The sequence below is a fragment of the Crocodylus siamensis genome, chromosome 2 (assembly GCF_052110815.1).
Source record: "Crocodylus siamensis isolate JL-2025a chromosome 2, ASM5211081v1, whole genome shotgun sequence".
NCBI classification, from domain to species: domain Eukaryota; kingdom Metazoa; phylum Chordata; order Crocodylia; family Crocodylidae; genus Crocodylus; species Crocodylus siamensis.
The window spans coordinates 127,474,414-127,494,010 of record NC_143396.1 but is presented as its reverse complement, the minus strand read 5'-3'; the positions used below and the strand labels follow the sequence as shown (position 1 = coordinate 127,494,010).

Sequence of the window (19,597 nt, the reverse complement as noted above, 5' to 3'; positions counted from 1 at the left end):
TTAAATTTTTTTTAAGCTAAAGTTTTGATCTTATATTTTAAATAATTTAGCTAGCAGTTAAGCTTCTTGCAGCTTGCTTGTACTTTTATCAAAGCAATTTAGTTTTTCAGATATTACCAGGTATGTATTGAGAGATTCGTTCCCCTCCACCCCAAAGTTTGTATTCAAAAATATATTCTAATATTATAAGGTAATAAACTTACATGAAACTCCCCTAAACCTGAACATGAGTGGGTTACAACCACTAACAACAGCACATAGAAATGATGATTAGAGCCAGAGACAGAACAGTTTTCCTGGGGCTACTACCCTGCCTTTACAAGTCTGTCTTGCAAAACAAACAACATGTGATAAGGTAATTGAAGACTTTCGCTCTTCTTGCTTTGTAGAACTGCTTATGTAAGGTTAGCTCTGAGAGCACTGCCAAGTACATAATTTGCCCTGCTCTTCCCGATAGGCTACAGCCAGTAAATGAGACTAGGTACAACAGTATTAAGAGTCCCATGTTTCAATTTTGGTGCAGCTAGGATTGAGATTGTGAAAATGGTATGCTCCTTAGTTGTCACGTATGTAAAAAACTGTAAAAATATGAGGACTTGGTAAAGAAGGGTCATGCAATACAGAGAATTACTGCCAGTTGAAATTCAGTTGAAACAAGAACTACAACTTCATAGCTCCATTCTCCTCCCTGAGGGGCAACCACAGTTGATGGAGACAAGTATACATACACCTTTCACTGTTTCCACAAAAGTTTGAGAAGCTTGTAAATTACAGGGCTTGTTTTTTTTTAAACAAGTCCTTGCAAGAGGACAAGATTGGGGGAGGGGGGAGGGAGAAGAAACAACAAATATAGCTCTTCAGGCTAATGCAGTTTTAATTTACTATTTATTTTATGATTAAATACCAAACAAAAACATTTCAGATGCCCTGGCATAATTTAATACCAGGAAATGTAAGCAAGGATGGGGGAAAAAAGCCCTTCAAGAAATGCTCCCCAACATGAGATTATTATGGAATGGTCTTCCAAAGAAAATGATGCTAATCTCAGGTGGTGGCTCTTTCAAGTACAAATTTAGACCAGACTAGGTCATTTTCATCTGTGCAATTCTCAGATATCTAAACCTACTAGTTTTTCTACTTCTGTACTACACTAAAAAAAAAGTTTGGATGTATGTTGCTATCATACTTGGATCTCTCAGCATTACTGCTTAACAGCTTTCTTCCACTGCCTCTACATAATTCTTATTCTTCACTTGTACTAGGACGTATTTTTCCTTCCAAAATATTTTCTCCTTGTATTTCTTAGCCACTTTATAGTATTTTCTACCTTTACATACTTTAATTTTTACAACTGTACCATATGGCACTCTTCTTTAAAGTGCTACGTTTTCTGGCTTGATCCTATGGATCATTTGAACTAAAAGCTGACAGACTCTGCCATCTGAGAACTGTCCCTGACAAAGAATGCATCCTCTTTGCCTGGCAGACTGGTTTAACAAGCTTCTCTATCATGTGCTATTATACTCCAGTAGACTACTTCCTGGAGTTTACCAGCTGATAAGAGTTTAGAACAAACCCTCAACTAATCTAATTTAGTCTAGAACAACAGAGCTTACCTGAGAATCTGGGAGCTACAACCAACTTGGTTTGTGGTCTCCTACTGTGCTTAGCACAGCATCTGGGCCCAAGATGCACTGCTATACAAAGAAACTTAGCATATGAGACAAAACATAGGACAACAGTTCAAGGGACACGGAGAGGTCACTGACAACTCAGTTTGTTAAACTCAGTTAAATTTTACAACATGAAAATGATATTTAATTCTAAATTGAGTTTTGTGAAGTAAGATGTTGTTTGCCTTCTCTCCAAGAACAATGAAAGATAACAGTGATAATTAGATATTCTAGACATCTGCTCTCAACTCTATAAATTGCTATTTATTGTTAGTTCATAATCCTTCCGCCAGCTGAACTTCCATAACATTATGTGCAGCCATGTTAATGGATATTTTCAAGTAATATTTCTTGTCATTCAAATGCTTTACCAAGAATGAAGGGCTCATCTCTACTGCATTCCACTCATTCACTGGTTTTGCAATTAATCAAAAGTGCTAGCAAGTTTGGCACCCACTATGAGCACACCATACTGTTGATTGCTGGTGGTTCTATTATCAAGATGTTCACAGATTTTCTAGTAAAACTCCTTAAATATTAAATTCATCACAATTATCTTTTCTACAACATTCTAGTACAGCATCTTTTGGACACTCAACTATTGTGTTCAAGATCTTTTCTTAGTTGTCACTAAGGCTTCAATATGAAAGATACAATACTGTATTTAATGCTTGCCATGAACAACTGGAGGTCCAAATCTTTTCTCCAATTATGCTGTCTCCAGCTCTCAAGAGCTGTTCAACCTCAGGTGTACTCGATGACCCCAGCAGCACAACTGCATTGATTGCAAGTGTTCTGCTACAACTGTGTTCCCTGTCAGAAGGAGTCAGTGATGCTCAGGTGAGGAAAAATAACCAATGATTTCCAAGCACAGAAGTGCTGCCTGCCTTCCCAGTGAATGACCATTAGAGAGGATGGATTCAATAAAACTTGCCTAGTTCTGATTTGAAAATGACTCTTTACTGACTCTACTGTCAATACTGCTTGAGTTCTTGTCATGTCAAACTTCATTCCACTGAGAGCTGTACAGTGTCAGTCTGTTTCTGTGGTTGCTGCTGGTCATACTTTCTTGCTGGAAAAGAGAACAGAAATCAATGCTATCAAATGTTATTAACGTACAGCCTGTTGAAGCACAGTGATTACTAGGAAGGTGGGTTTAATAGGAAGAATGTTTCTCTCTTGGTCTGCTATTACAATAAAGTGCGTGTCTGAAGGAAAGTTAGCCATTTCCAATTCATAACTTTTTGAAACCTCAACTACACCTACTTGAAAAGAATCAAGTGTTTCATTATATCCCATCAAACTAAGTAGAAAAACTGTCAGTGCCCTCAGTTTCTTTTTGAACTGAAGGTTTAAGTGAGGGATGCAAATATGAATTTAGCACTGCTGGAAAGAAAAGCAGATATGCTTGAATCTATTGCAACTTATACTGCTGGAAACAAATTACAGGCAATTCATTATTTCCTTAGAAGATCTAGTCAAACAAAAAGTGCTAGGGACTAGGAGAGAAAAGATTAGCAAAAAGTTGTTATGAACTAGAAAATATATTTCTAAGTTTCAAGCACCTGTTAGCGTGAGGATTGTGACAACGAAGCAAATTTCTCAGCCTTCATTTACAGAGAGCTATGCCTGTAGCTTCAGAAATTGGTGGGAGAACTGAGTGCATAATCCAGTTCATGAGCTCTGGAAACTAAAAAAGTAGTCAGGAAGACATGATAGAAGGAAGACTTGTTCCCTGTAAATAGGTGGGGAAACATTTGAGGTTTATCCTGAAATCTATCAGGCAGAGAAGTGACCAAGGAGGAGAAAGGATATGTCAGATTTCTAGCAATTACCCTTTTTCTTCAAAAAGAAAGACGGTGCTAGCAAAAACTGACGGTAAGAAACAAAATCAAGCTGGTTTATGCTGAAGTAACTTTGCTGGACACATTTAAAAGCAAATGCTACCACCACCTGCAGCTGTACACAGCAGAATACCAGCTGAAAGCTGTAACTATTACCATAAAAGGTTTTGTCCTGTGAGATCTACAAGAGCTTAATGCCATTATTCAAGTTTCTCCCAATCAGTATTCCTATAAATATTTTTCTTGCAGGCATTTTCTCTTCTGATGATGTTGCTTATACCTTCACCAGACTCAGTGCCCCAAATCGCATCTGCCTTACACGGTAATCAAAAGCGGGTATTTCATTCCTTCAGTTTTGTAAAATGAAGACTGACTACGTGGTGGAGTTAGCTGGATCAGTTACAGAACATTCTGGCAAGGCTCGTGGTGCCAGTTTATATCAGTTTCAAGGAAATCATTCAATGGTATGATTTGCACAACTCTAACTATAATGTGCACATGGTATAGTTTTGCAGGTGGCATTTACAAATATAAACTAACACATAATAGCCATGTGGTTAAAGTGTGCCTGGTAAGGTGAACCAAAAGCTATTCCTCTAAGAAAAAACTCCTCTAATAAAAATCCTTTACAGAAAGTGTAAAATATCACACACACCCTCTTGAGTTTTGCACTTTTAACTTAAAGCAACCTGGGAACTCAGAAAACTAAGAGGTTTATAGGGCTGTTAGCGCCCAGCCTAAGGGCTTCCTGGTGCCTCCGGCTACAAAGGCAGCATGGAGTTTCAACCTACAATCACACAAGGATTTATTATTTACACCTCATGAGAAGACAGCCTAAAGAGACATATTCCCTGCATCATGAACAGTACCATTGTAAAATAATTTCACTATTAAAACCTATGAAGTCCAAAGATACCTCTGTGCAAGGAAAAAGAGGGAGGAAAAGGACCAACACAAAGCAAAAAAAATGTTAGTTGCAAATTTTCTAGCACGAAGTCGCTGGTCACCTATACGTAAGTCACCACCAGAAGCACAATAAATAAGCTACTCCAACCATGCAATTATTCCATCATTTCTTACTTAACAAAAGACCAGAGAAGAGTCTGTCTATATTTGAGTCTGTTCCCAAATGCAAGAGCAGGAAACAGGAAAATTACTGATTGGTTCAGAGTGTTGTCATGTCCAGTCTAAAACAGCTCAATACACAAGCAGGACATCAGACTGGGTGACATCTGTCTGTGGGTGGACTAAACAAGTATCTACATGAGGCAACAGCTGTGATCCAAGTATAATACAATCTTCCTACATATCCTGATAAATAATTAGAAACCATTTTAACATCTGACATCTGGGAAACAAGCAGGAGGAACTTACCCTTCTACTAGGTGACACCAACCCAGACATACTGTGGCTCACTGAAATGTGGTGGGACCCAACGCATGACTGGGCAGTGAATATCAAGGGCTATAGGCAGTACAGGAGGGACAGGACAGGGAGGAAAGGCAGGGGTGTGGTGCTCTACATTAAGGAGGAATACACATCCTCATCAGGTAGCACAGTCAGAGGAGGGGCACACTGAAGTGCTCTGGATTAGAATACAAGGCAGTCAAGGGGAAAGAGACTTAACTGTGGGGGTCTACTACAGACCACCCAAGCAAGGGGAAGAGCTAGACCACGAATTCTTAAGTCAGCTCATGGAGGTAGTTAGGTCAAAGGATGTGGTCATCGTGGGTGACCTCAACTTTCCAGACATCTGCTGGGAAGAGCTGTCAGCCAGGTCTGACAGCTCAAGTAGGCTCCTAGCCCAAATGCAGGACCTCCATCTAACCCAGAGATGCACAGTCCCATCGGGGAGATGCCTTGTTGGACCTGGTGCTGGCCACGGGTGATGATCTAGTGAGGGGGCTGCAGGTGCTCGACCACCTGGGCGACAGTGATCATCGCCTGCTGGAATTCACCCTCCAGCACAAGGTGGCAAAGGCCTGCAGCAAGGCAGCAGCCCTAGATTTCAGGAGGGCGGATTTCAATGAGCTGAGGAGAATAGTCGGGGAAGCACTGAGGTCCTGGAGGGGAGGGGAGGGGAGTCAGGCGTCCAAGAAGAGTGGTTGCTCCTTAAGGAGACGATCCTCCAAGTCTAAAGGGAGATAATCCCAACACGGATCAAAGGGAGCAGAAGAGCACTAAAGCCCCCATGGCTCACCAAAAGCATCCGGGAATGTCTCCTAGCTAAAAGGGAGGCGTACACCCAATGGAAGGGAGGAGCCATCATGAGGGAGGATTATACTGCAGTTGCTCGGGGATGCAGGGGGGCGGTCAGAAAGGCCAAGGCAGAGAGGGAACTGGGACTAGCTTCCCAGATCAAGGACAAGTCCTTTTTTAAATACATAGGGGGCAAAAAGAAGGTAACGTGGGGCCCCTGCAAGACACCCTAGGAAATTTGGACGTCACACCAGACAACAAAGTTAACCTATGTAACGACTTCTTTGCCTCCATTTTCCTGAGCAGGGAACAGATCAGCCCCCGCCACTGAGCCCCAGGGGAGGCGCACCTAGGCCAAGGGTCAGGGAGGATCTAGTCAGGGAACTTCTGGAGGGACTGGATGTATTTAAATCAGCTGGTCCAGACGATCTCCACCCCAGAGTGCTGAGGGAATTAGCTGCAGTCATTGTGGGACTCCGGCACAGCTTTACAAGCACTTGTTGTGCTCTGGTGTGGTGCCAGAGGACTGAAAGAGGGCCAATGTGGTTCCCATCTTCAAAAAAGGGAGGAAGGAGGACCCGGGGAACTATAGGCCAGTTAATCTTACCTCAATCCTGGGTAAGCTTTTTGAGAGAATTATGTTGGCACATGTCCACAAGGGGCCAGCAGGGGAAATTATGCTTAGGGTCAACCAACACGGGTTCATTAGAGGCAGGTCCTGTCAGACCAACCCGGTGGCCTTTTATGACCAGGTCACCAAATCCTTAGATGCAGGGGTAGCAGTGGACAGTCTTTCTGGACTTTTGGAAGGCGTTCAACACTGTCTCTCACCCCGTTCTAATTAAGAAACTGGGGGACTGTGGTGTTGACACCTACACAGTCAAGTGGGTTGCCAACTGGCTGGAGGACCGCACCCAGACAGTGGTAGTGGACGGGTCATTTTCAACCTGGAGGGATGTGGGCAGTGGGGTTCTGTAGGGCTCGGTCCTCAGGCCCACACTGTTCAACATCTTCATCAGTGACTTGGATGAGGGGATAAAAAGTACCCCGTTCAAATCTGCTGATGACACTAAGATGTGGGGGGATGCAGGTACATTAGAAGGAAGGAATAGGCAACAATCGGACCTAGACAGGTTACAGGTGTGGGTGGGCGGACGAGAATAGGATGGGATTCAACACTGACAAGTGCAAGGTGATGCACCTGAGGAGTAAGGACCAGCACCATACCTGCAGGCTGGGGAACTTCCTTCTCGTCAGTGCAGAGGCAGAAAAGGATCTTGGAGTCATCATTGATGCCAAGATGAACATGGGCCGGCAGCGTGGGGATGCAGTCAGGAAAGCCAACCGCACCTTGTCATGCATCCACAGATGCATCTCAAGCCGGTCCAGGGAGGTGATAGTCCCCCTCTATGCAGCACTGGTCAGGCCACAGCTGGAGTACTGCATCCAGTTCTGGGCACCCCACTTCAAGAGGGATGTAGACAACATGGAGAGTGTCCAGAGGAGGGCCACTTGCATGATCAGGGGGCAGCAGGGCAGGCCCTACGAGGACAGGCTACGGGACCTGAACCTGTTCAGCCTCCGTAAGAGAAGGCAGAGGGGGGATCCAGTGGCTTGTTACAGACTAGTCAGAGGGGACCAGCAGGCACTGGGGGAGTCCCTGTTTCCCCAAGCACTAGCAGGAGTGACTAGAAATAACAGTCACAAGCTGGCAGAGGGTAAATTCAGACTAAATATCAGGGGGCGCTACTTCACTGTCAGGGTGGCTAGGATTTGGAACCAACTTCCAAGCTAAGTGGTGCTGGCTCCTACCCTGGGGGTCTTTCAGACAATCACGAGGTCGTTTGACACCAGTACTCTTTCCTGCCATGGCAGGGGGTCAGACTTGATGATCTGCTCAGCTCCCTTCTGACCCTACTAACTATGAAACCTGCACCAATCAACAACAGGCTTAAGTAAAGATATGGACAAAAACAAACTGGTGGATAAACTGAAATTAATGCATGTCAGCTGGTTTGTGCATCCCTTCCTGTTCCATGGTATATGGAAGCTAGTTCTGCTTCATTTGGGGGAAGGGGAAGAATTGTTCATGGTGCAACTTTCAGTCTGCAGTAGAGCAGCAGACATGAAATAGTTACCACAGACATGAAATAGTTACCACAGAGCAACTGACACATGAGAAGTTCCTTTGCCCTCAACCCTTTGTTCATTTGTCCATGCCCTAAGACTGGAGAATACAGTTTCCAGACTCAGCCACATAAAGATGAAATTCCAGACAATGCAGACAATGTATAGGACTTGGCCTTTTAACATGTGACCCTGGACAGTTCTCATGATATCTGACTAAACACACACCAGAGAAACCTGACCCCACTGCTTTTAAAAAAGCCTCTTCAGTCATTTCTCGTAAAAAGAAAGATCAGAGAAGAGTAGGAGAGTTGTTATAAAAGATCCAAGTAATCTTGTTAATCACAGAAGAACAGATGGTGATAAGCCCTCTCCTTAAGTTAGGGGACACCTGACAGTAACCAGTCTACTACAAAGTCAGTTAAGCCAGCCTGTGATCACATTCTTTCTTGTCAAGTTATACTCTATGGGATGCTAACAAATCCTATGCCAGCAGGGCATCTTTACATGGGAAATATGAACCTGTCCATCCACTGTGCACTGGAAAATACATGGTGGGCTCTCAGACCCTTGGCATATGTTCCTTTCATGGCACAATAGGATCTGGGAGAAAATAGCCCTATACCTCCTCCTCACCACCAGTGCAGAGGTAGAAGGCACAAGCCTTGTTAATTTTACTTCAATGGATGCTTTGTAATATGAGAGGAATTTACTGTTGATACTTTATGGCAAAATCAGTACTTTCCCATGTACTACCTGATCAGGGAAAGATTCTTATTCTCTATTACAATACCAGTTCTTATCACTATATGTTAATGCCCCCTTTAACTTTAGTGGGGACAAATAGACCAGTTCTGGGGAATTTATGAAAAATTTTCTTTAGAGTTCTTTACATGATTATAGGTACTTCTGGTGAATGTTAGTGCTTGGATGTCTGACTAGATAATCTAGTAGGTCCCCCCTGGCCTGACAATCTATTTTTAGTTGCCAGGTTAGATTCACCACGTTACTACTAACATAATGTCCCTACACAGGGATTCTAATTCCACACTTCCTTAAGCTTTTTCAAGCAACTCAACGCACTTGGATTTATTTGCACTGCAAGTCTCATGCTGCAGGATGAGAGGTTTCTATAAGAGTTATATGTTGCTGAGGAAAGACTTGGATCCTTATACCTCCTGTGATTTCTATTTACTAATACTAGAGAACTGCCTTGACTAACATGGCACACCACTGACAGAAAATTCTGATTTTATTCTGCGATTTAAAAAGCTAAAATATCCAAACATTTCCTGTATTTGAAAAAGATGCAGTTTCCACAATTGCTTAGGAATATGCACATCACAAGAGGACAGAGCACAAACTTACCTATAGAATACATCTCTAACTGCTGCCTTAAGCGGATTTTTTTCATGCTGTCGTAAAAATTTGGCTCTGTTGGCATCTCTGCTGCAGGAGGCAGTGTGAATATTCGCATGATTTTCCTTTTATTCCTAGCATATAAAAAGGAAAATAAATAACATACATGATGAGTAGATACAAGAAATCCAGATACCATCCTCCAACAAGTGTTTTGTCTTTCTAATTCTGCCTTTTACATTTTCACTAACATGCTGCCACACTTTCAGCTTCCTGCATTTCTTGGAGTCTTAGAACAGCAGAGACTCCCCATGCCTGAAGAAGGGTGACTGCGCCCAAAAGCCTGCCAAGAATTTTTTTCCAAAAACTCAGTTGGTCTAATAAAAGATATCACATCTACTCAAAGAACCTTTCCTGAACACAAGAGTGACATTTGAGACATCACTGATGTACAAAGAGCTGTGCAAGAGGCAAAGCATCTGTACCTGCCACTAAAACCAACAGCAATTGCTCTTGATCAGCTCTAGGGTGAGGATGCCAAAACTGCAGATATAATACACAAGTGGCTACTTACAATGAAAATCTGAAACCACGTACAAAGCTGATCAAATTTAGATTTAATGACTGTGACTCACTTCCTACCTTATGCGCTTCATTCATAATCAATGGAAGGAAACAAGTGCAAAACATAAAGGCGCTTAACAGTGTTTTTGCAAAAAAAAGATCTTAACTTTTTGTCCCAAACAATTCAGTACTAGGCACACTAAAGTTCCTACCCTAAATGGTTCTTCTCAGAGATTGAGAGTGAATGTAAAACCAGCAACATGGTGGACTCAACTTAAAAAAATATACTCTGATCTGAAGTTCGTTAAATTTGGGATGTTTGCAGGTAAATGGCTGAAACGATGTTCTTGAATTTTAGTTTCATCCAGAATAAACTAGAAAACAGGTTAGAAGCAGAGAAAGTGAGCCAAGCTGTAATGTAATATAAAATGCTTAATGCCATATTAGCTGAAACAGAGCCAGATTCTGAACCTAAATGTCAAAATGCAGAGTGAATGTGAAGAGGAATTTTTCTTCTGTTTATTTACTTTACATCAGTGAATTGTTTAATAGCATTGCAAACAAGATTTTTTTTCCTTTGAAGAATAAAAGTAACACTTTTTGTAAAAAAAAAAAAAAAAAAAAAAGGGGTATTTAGTTTTTACTTGTCCTTAAATAACTCAGTGTAATTTCTCAGTACTTTGATTTCAAGACATGTAGAGCACGGTACTCAACAGCACCTGGCAAGTCCATACACGTTAGATAAAATAACTGCTATGCTTGGGACATAAGTTTTGGGTTTTTTTCAAATGGCACCTGAAGTCTCCAGGAAGCGAGGATTCCTTCAGGCAGTAGCTCTCAACCTTTTTTGTGCCAGTACCCATTTGTAAACATCAATGGTCAGTCCTGACCCAGTGCCCCTCACTCCAAACCCGCTACCCCCCACACCCAGTGTGTGGGGCAGGGGGGAGAGATGGCGGGAGGGCAAACAGCAGCTTGCAGGTTGGACTCTTCCAGCCTGCAACAGAAAATCCATGGCTTCTCACTTTTTTCTCCTTTAAAGGAGAATACATTTTTAAAGTTTATTTGTGACCCTTTCACATATTCTTGCCACCCACTTCTGGGTCATAACCAACAGGATGAGAAACGCTGCCTTCGAGTGAGATCTTTTATTCAAGCAGCTGTAGAGTGGGTCAGTCAGACAAACTTTCCAACACAAGGCAGTTTACTTCAGAGACACGATGAAGATCTTGAATCCAAAAGCTTATCAAACTTTAGGGGCACTGAAAATGACCTGCACTATGGATCTGGTGTCCAAGAGCGGCCTGCAGGGCTCGGTGTTGACCCACAGGCAGCACATGGGGTGCAGCGGGCAGTCCAGGGGCATCCTGCTCTCTCCAGCTCCCAAAACTGCCTCTGTGCATAGCACAGCCCCAAAACGGCCAAATACTGTCGCCCTGCTCAGGGCCCACGGCACATGTAGGACCCACCCCGCAGGGCCTGGAGCAGCGGGACGTGCACCAGCACCGGCTGCACTCCGGCCTGAAAAAAACACCGTGCCCTCGAAGCCACGTGGCACCCCTGCGTCATGGTCATGACGTCAGCCCAGCCAAACGCCACGTCCATGACGTCACCCCACCAACTCCATCCGTGACGTGGCCCCGGGCGCGCCCTGCTGACCTGCGGGCGTAGACAAGCATCGCGAGGCTGGCCAGCACAACCAGCAGGTACACGTTGGTGGCCTCGTTCCAGGCTTCATGCACCGAGTAGTCGATAGCGCCGCTCTCGCTCAGGCCCCCTGCCCCCGCCCCGGCGACGCCCCCCGCCGCCGCCGCCGCCGCCGCCATGGGCCGAGGCTGGGGTACAAACCCCACCCCTCTAGCGCCTTCCAACCGTCGCCACAGGCTCCACCCGGAAGCGGAAATGAGCGCAGGCGGGACAATCTCATCCGCTGCACTAATGTCACTTCCGCCCATAGCCTGAGCGGGGAGGGGAGTGTGTTGAGCTGAGGGCGAGCGGGCGCTGGCCAAAGAGGGCGTCAGAGCGTTGCCTAGTGACAGAGGGAGTGAAGGGGGCGGGGCTTCGCCTTGTGGGGCCCAGGGCCTGGGGGTCCCGCCAGGGTTTGCTCCCGTCTTACCGTAATTATTGTACTTGTACGACCACTTCAACTCTTGTGCGGCTACCGTCAGGCATAGTGACCGTGTTGAAAATGAACAGATACCTTTTATTAGACCAACTGAGAAATCGCAAAAAATATCTTTTTCTGCAACAAAAAAAATTATATATAAAATTTGCAATTTCTCAGTTGGTCTAATAAAAGGTATCATTTTGGAACGAAGAGTTCTGGACTTCTGCATTTCTTTTTGTCTCAGACCAACACAGCTACCACATCCTTGAAAATAAACTCTCATTTTTGAGGCAGCTCATTGATGCAGCAGATGCAAAATGCCCAGTCACTCTCAGGGAGCCTTAACTGATTGTTGGGTTTGCTGCCAGTACTTTCTTAGGACAGCTTGCCTCAAAATAAAGAAATGTTTCCACTTTGATGAGTCATGACCCACTTTTCACTCACTGGCAGTTACAGTGAGCGATATAAAAATAAGATGACTTATTTGTATACTTATTTCCATATTTTTTTACAGTGTACAATCTTTTTTTTCCAGCAAATTTGACCATTTGGAGTTTCCAATACAATTTCATATTTAAGACCTGACTTAAACACTGCTTTGCCTTTTGTCTGCAGCCCTCAGGACTGAGTGACTGTTGGGGGAGAGGGGACCATCCATTTTCCCTCAGTGAAAACCAAGATCATTGCACAGTCACCAGATTCCAGGAGCTGGGGATTTAGACACAGATCAGGGGAGTGGGCAGCACTGGCATCAGTGACCCAGACAAGAAGGGGGTGGGCTCCACAGTTTGGCTGGCACAGTTTCGTTGGGGCTGGTCCTGCTTTGAGCAGCAGGTTGGACTAGGTGACCTCCTGAGGTCCCTTCCAACCTCTTCCCATTTTCTGCAATTCTATTATAGTATCAGGATAAAAACTGACAAACTGGCCATTGATGTTTACAGTCCCTGGGGAAGTAGGGGAGGATGGGGAGCCCTTCCACCAGATGTAGCCTTTGCACCAGAGAAGTGAATATATCAGCTGCCCAGCACCAGGACCAGAGGTTAAAGAGCAGCAGGGAGGCATTGTTAGATTTCACTGACACATGGTCACACCCTGCACACTGTAACTCTCCCAGGGCAATTAGCCACCTCGCAAACATTTCACTGGAGCCATTAAAGGTTGCAAAGTGTCACAACCCTTATTGTCAACAAGGTTGACAGCATACTGGGCTGCATTAGTAGGACAGTTGCCAGCAGATTGAGGGAAGTGATTATTCCCCTCTATTCAGCACTGGTGAAGCCACATCTGGAGTAGTGTCCAGTTTTGGGCCTCCCACTACAGAAGGGATGTGGACAAATTGGAGGGAGTCCAGCAGAGGGCAATGAAATGGTTCAGAGGCTGGAACACATGACTTGTGAGGGGAGGCTGAGAAAACTGGGCTTATTTAGTCTGGAGAAGAGAAGACTGAGAGGGCATGTCTACACAAGACACTACCGTGCAGTGGTTACTGCACATTTATTTAATACTTGTATAAGCAAATACTAAATAAATACAAAGTAACTGGAGTTACTGCACAGTAGTGCTGGCAAATGTCTTTTAAGTGGTGCTACTGCACAGTAGCCTAATATTACTGCGCAGTAACATCTCAGCATGGTTTTTGCCATGTAACACTACTATGCAGTAGTATCTGGGTGCTGCACAGTCAGTGTCTCATGTAGAGACACTGACCCAGAGGGGACTTAATAGCCAAGTAGCCTAGTAATAGCCAAGTAGCCTATTAATAGCCTATTAAATCCCAGAGGGGACTTAATAGCCATCTGCAGCTCTCTAAAGGGTGGTTCCAAAAAGGATGGAGCTAGACTGTTCTCAGTGGTGGCAGATGACAGAACAAGGAGCAATGGTCTCAAGTTGCAGCAAGGGAAGTTTAGGTTAGATATTAGGGAGATATTAGGGAGAACTCTCTTGCTAGGGGGGTAAGTAAAATGCCGGAATAGGTTACCTAGACAGGTGGTGGAATTTCCATCCTTGGAGGTTTTTAAGAGCTAGCTAAACAAAGCCTCGGCTGGGATGATATTTGGGGATGGTCCTGCTTTGAGCAGGGGTTTGGACTAGATGTCCTCCTGAGTTCTCTTCCAACCTTCATTTTCTATGATTTTATGGTGAGAGGGACAGAACTGTGATCAAGGTGGGCTGTGTGTGCCTTCAAGCAGGACTGCACCAAAGAATACCAGACTTGTACCATCCATTTTTCTTCCTTCTGGAAGCAAACCTGAAAAATCCTGAATACTGGGTAGGTGTTTGGACCAAAGGGACAAAAATAACTAAGTGAGAAGTCACACTGGCAAAGCAGTTTTCTATTTATATATAATCCTGTTCTGATTGTTGCAGAAGCCTTTCAAATTTGCTAGATATACCCAGACAAAAAGACAATGAAACTCCACTTTAGCTGGCATAAACCTGTCATGTTCTATCCACCTCAGTAAAGTGATGCCAACTTCCCCCAGCTGCACATTTGACCCAGTATATGATGTTTCCTCCAGTGACTGCGGTTTACAGCTAACATTTACCTCCTCAGTATGGATTTATTCTTTAACAGGTTATCTTGATGTGGTAAAGCAAAAGTTTTCTGGACATATTTTATGGCACCTCTCTTGCAGCTCCTGTCACCCTAAGCCTCAGGCATGTTAAACAACGGATCAAGTAGGTAAAGTTCTTCTATGGCATTCAAAGTATTAAAAATTCAGCATGTCATCTGGTTTATGTGGTTCGCTTGGTTGTTGGGTAAGCATGATGCTGAAATATACCTGACAAACTCTCTGAAAAGACTGGCAGAGCAGAGGAAAGACACCAGGGAGAAATCCTGACTTCACTGAAGTCAGTGTCAAAACACCTATCAATTTGAGTAAGGCTAAAGAGGGTATTTAATAGCAGCCTTCAACTCCCTGAAGGGTCATTTCAAAGAGGATGAAGCTAGTCTGTTCTCAGTGGTGGCAGATGACAGCCCTGGGCTGGAAATCAGTGGAGCAATGGTCTCAAGTTGCAGCAAGGGAAGTTTAGAGTAGATATTAGGAAAAACTTTCTCATGAGGAAGGTAGTAAAGCACTGGAACAGGCTACCCAGAGAGGTGGTGGAATCTCCAGCCTTGGAGATTTGTAAGACCTGGGTAGACAAAGCCTTGTCTGGTATGATATAGTTTGGAGATGGTCTTGCTTTCAGCAGGGGGTTAGACTAGCTGTCCTCTTGATGTCCATTTCCAACCCTAATTTTCTATGATTGTACAATTAAACATTGCTTCACATGAAATTTAATGTCCTGACTCAATTGCAGTGCTCCATGTGTGAGGTATACAGTATGATACGGTGCACACAGTCATAACTACCAAAATGGGCACCTGTAGCCCAGCGAGAGATATAAATATACCACATCAAGGTAATAAATAGGCAGTCTGAGCCCTATCAGACTATGGAAGCAAGTAGCCTCCAGAGTCGAAGCCTCCATCAAGAACACTCAGTTGTACACATGTAGGAACGATTAGTTTAAGCACCTCAGCTGTTCTTGTTTGTCTGGGTAAAACATTGAGAAAGAGGCAGTTAATACAATACCCAAAATCCAACACTGACATGGCTTCAACTCCAAATTGGAAAACTTGGAGCACAGATATAACAAGCTCCCTGCTGTCTACCTCAGTGGTACAGTAATGATAGTTGGGGTCTCATGATGTGAAATCCCTGAGTAAGGCAGCTGTGCCAACAGAAGCAGTTAAACTAGCAAAACCATGTTCATACCCATATGGTCCAGTTTGCTGGGCAGGCGGTGTCTGGCAGTTTTACCCTACTGGTACCAAGCACAGTTTTGCTGGTATAAGCTGAGTCCATGCTAGGAGTGCTTTGCTAGTATAGCATGTGAGTTTTCTTCCACCAGTAAAGAACTCCTGGTATAGGCATGGCCACAGTCAGTCTGACCCAGCACCATTAAAGTCAATGGAAGCTGCCAACAGGTAGTTGCATTTTGCACCAATCAGTAACATTGTAATCTAGTTACTGTCAGGAGCTGACAGAAACCTGCACAACTATGACAAGGTCTGCATTCAGAGCTCTGTTCAGGAACAGTTACACTTGTCCATCCTTATTTAGGACCAGTCTTAAGCACATGCTTAATCTACACTGACAAGTTTAAAAGACTTCCACTGATTTCCTTGCCTGTTTCTAAAGACTCCCAAGTGAGCTGCAGATCAGGTGCTAATGGAGTGTGAGACAAGACAAAACTAAAGTCTCTCAGAATAACCATCACAAAGCTCCTTATTATAATAAAGCTGTGGCATTTGTATCATGGGAAAAAGCATATTCCCCTTATGACATGGGAAATGAGAGCTTTAGAGTACCAATTAGATATAATCCCATTTCATTAAATCATTATAACAGCCAGTGAGAGAGCTGTGCAAACCATTTAGGGTGGAGAGGAGTTCACCACCTAGCAAACATTCTTTCAAACAGTTAATTAGATTCTGATTCTCAGGGAATTTAAACAATTTCTCACTCAGTTGCAGTGCTCTGTGGGTTCCATGTTTTCTTTTTAGCGGCATGATGAAATCTCCAGACTGACCAGCTTGCCAAGAAGAGATTTTTGTGATTTGGAAAGGGAGACAGAAAGGAAAAAAATTGAATTGTTTTTGCTCTGAACTGTGGTTCACCAGCAGCTACAGGTTATCATTGGGACCAGGGACCTGATATTTAGGGGCTATACAAACATGCAGCAAGAGACATTCCCTGCCCAATGGGTTTGTAATCTAAGTACACAGGAAAGTGAAACATGAGAAAAGAAAAGTGAAGTGACCTGATCTAAGGTCATACAGGAAGTCAGTGGCACAAGGTGGTAGATAACACAATTCACCAGACTCAAACGTAACTTACCATTCACCTGATCCATTTGACTGCACTGCTGCTTTGTCCACTGTTGACTTTTGGGTTCATGTAATGAAATGCAATGTTCGTCCCCTTCAGAGTCTTATTCTCTCACTCTGACAGCCAGAATGCAAGAAAAGATATAACTCAGATCATCCCCACCTCACATGCACAGCTGTGCAGGTAGCAACACAATTATTTTGCTGGTGGGACAGAGGAAACAAGAAATACCTTTTTTGTTAGAACAGTGGGAAAGCTGTCCCCAAGTCTATGGGATGAAGCAAAATCCCTCTTCCCTCTGCAGCAACACTGAAGGACAGTAGGATTGTCACATCCTTTGACTAGTCCCCTCCATAGGTTCAGGCCCTTAATACCCTGTTGTGGCTCCTTTGAACTAGCTCAACTGTCAAAAAAACCCCTACGTAATTAGCAAAGGTAGCTTCCCTTAGCAGAAGTCACATATAACTGTCCACCTAGGAATGGGGTGGAGCATGTTGAGACCCGGGATGCCTATTTGAGCATATCCTTCCCCTAGCCTCACCTGTCATCCACTTGTTATAGCACAGTGGTCCCCTGCACAAGGTTCAGCAGCACTTGAATGGAGCCTGGCCTAGAAGCTTATGCCATTGGGTGTTACACATGTTGGTTGTTTCATTTCTGGTCTGGGACCCTCTGTTGAATGCCATGTCTCTGTGGGAGCTATATGGTAATTACATGGAACATGAATACTTTTTCCCATTGAGGTCAGGGCACTTGTGGGCTGGCAATTGTTATTTCTAGGGGAGGAATTTAGAGCGTTTCACAGGGGTTGAGAGCCTCGAGGCTGAAAGCTTCAAGAGAAGGGTGTGATGGTGGGCTGCGTGTGTTGATGGTATTATTTTGTCATACTAAGTTCCAGGCACCTTGCTCACTCCTGCTTTCCCTGTGTAGAGGAACAAGGACCATATATGACCTGGGTTATCTGGGGAGGATTTCAGTGGCAGATGGTGCCTGCCCATGAGCTGTATGTAGAGATTAAGGGGTAGAGATATCAATGGAAAAGGCAGCATTTAGCCAAAGACACTTTTCTCCTCTACTTATTTAGGCATGTTGTTGGGAAAGGACTTCAAACCGAACTTGTTTTATGGATCCCCTTGAGATTTCACCTTCAAACAAAGCGTAAAGAAAATCTGAGTTCTCAGCTAAACTACAGCCTTCCGGCAAATCCATTAAACTCACTGTGTCTGAGTTCTCCATCTCATAATGATGAACTGTTGTAATTGCATTTCAGGTCACGTGATATTTGGTATATTTCATAGTGTTCCATCTCCTGGAGTAAAGTGAATACACAAGCATTTTAGCTTTTAATTTTAGAAGAAAATTTAGCCATCTTGGTTGTGGAGAAAAGTTTGAACATATGACCTGAGGGTATCCTAGTGGTTAATGGTAATGAAGATGTATGAAAACCCCGTATGTATTGCTGTTATATTGAATCTCATGATTTTAAATCAGTCTCATGATTTGCGGGGTACCTGACTCATGACTTCTGAATTCTTGGGGTTGGTGATACTGTTACCTGTACATGGTATAATACTGGTGCCTTTCTCTTGCTTTTTGCCTTTCCTATTATTTACTTAGATTGTCTTGGACTTAGGGCAAGGTTTTTCTTAGTTTATGTTTGTACAGCACATAGCACAATGGGGTCCTGATGTTGCTTGCTATCTCAAAGAAATGCTGTCCTACTGGAGTTGGCAATGTTTTGCAGCAAAAACTTTAACAAAACTTAGTTCCAAGCATGTGCTATTTCCAACCTACCCTGTGATGCCACCACTGACACTGGATCCACTGCTCCCTCTTGCAGTGCAGCTGCTGCTGGTTGTTCTCACCACCCAACTGCTGTGCAGGCAAAGCCCCCAACCACCAAATACCACAGGAGCTCTCCAGGTCCATGGGCCAAATAAAATAGCTTTGTGAGCCAGATTCAGCTTGTTGACCCCTGATGTACTGCTGCCAACATGTGCTCACCATGGAAAGTGTTTATAGGTTGGGTTCCACCTCACTGATACTGGTGAGTGTAAAAGCTGTCTGTCATTCAGGTTAAATGCAAGAAATAGGAATGTTCAAATCAAAATATAGGTGTAGCACAAACCCTCTTCTCCCCTCCCTCTCCCAAAGTGAAGGCATACATGAGGCTACCTTGGAATTAGAACTATATGGGTTGAGGGTTTTGCTTAGTATTGTTCTAAGAAATGCGTGTAAGAGGGAAAAGCAGAAGAGACTGTTTCTGTACAGTTTACAGATAGAAAGAACAAATGGGGAGCCAGATGTGGATACAAAATGCAGATAGTATGAACTAAAGTAAAAACCCAGAAAAAGAGAAAGACTATGGGTTAGGTTCTGGCTGAAGGAGTCTGGGAACTGTGAGCAAAGAAGCGCTCTCCTGTTCATTTATCCTGCATTTATGGAAACAGGACTTTGCACATTCCTTGGGAAGACACAAGATTACGTCAAAGGAAAACCTGATTTAATTGCCAGTCTCTTCTCTGAACTGGAACAACCTGCAAAACCCCTGACATCCTAGCAAGCTGCATCGATCAAAATGAGTAACATAACTCTGTTTGCACAATGCCTATTGTGTATTGCCAAACCTTCATAACTTCTCAATCTGATGACATATAGCAGAGCACTGTTTCCTGAGGACTGCTTCCATCTAAGCCAAACACAGAACAAAAAGCCTATGAATGGAGTGCCTCAGTGCCAATAATTAATGACAATGATGTAGCATAACAGGTGTAATTATTCTGGCAAAGATCTACTAAGTACAAGCAGTCAAAAAACCCAAGTCCAAATCAATTCAATCACTGC

The 19,597-nt window shown here is 43.7% G+C and overlaps 1 protein-coding gene across 1 annotated transcript; it reads right to left on the bottom strand.

Moving 5' to 3' along the window:
• Positions 1-868: 868 nt before the first annotated feature.
• Positions 869-11,660, bottom strand: SMIM19 (small integral membrane protein 19). Its single transcript, XM_090036803.1, has 3 exons — positions 11,426-11,660; positions 9,212-9,336; positions 869-2,745 (listed from the first exon to the last, which is right to left on the bottom strand). Exons 1-3 carry the CDS (start codon positions 11,590-11,592, stop codon positions 2,681-2,683), a joined length of 357 nt encoding a protein of 118 aa, XP_089892929.1. The 5' UTR covers positions 11,593-11,660; the 3' UTR covers positions 869-2,680.
• Positions 11,661-19,597: the final 7,937 nt, after the last annotated feature.

What these genes read in the sequence shown, in the direction of transcription:
- SMIM19 (XM_090036803.1), bottom strand. Translation starts at nt 11,592, where the DNA reads ATGGCGGCGGCGGCGGCGGCGGCGGGGGGCGTCGCCGGGGCGGGGGCA. An exon ending in ATGCTTGTCTACGCCCGCAG is followed by an intron (nt 9,337 to 11,425) that starts GTCAGCAGGGCG and finishes TTTATATGCTAG; the next exon opens with GAATAAAAGGAAAATCATGC. An exon ending in GTTAGAGATGTATTCTATAG is followed by an intron (nt 2,746 to 9,211) that starts GTAAGTTTGTGC and finishes TCTCTTTTCCAG; the next exon opens with CAAGAAAGTATGACCAGCAG.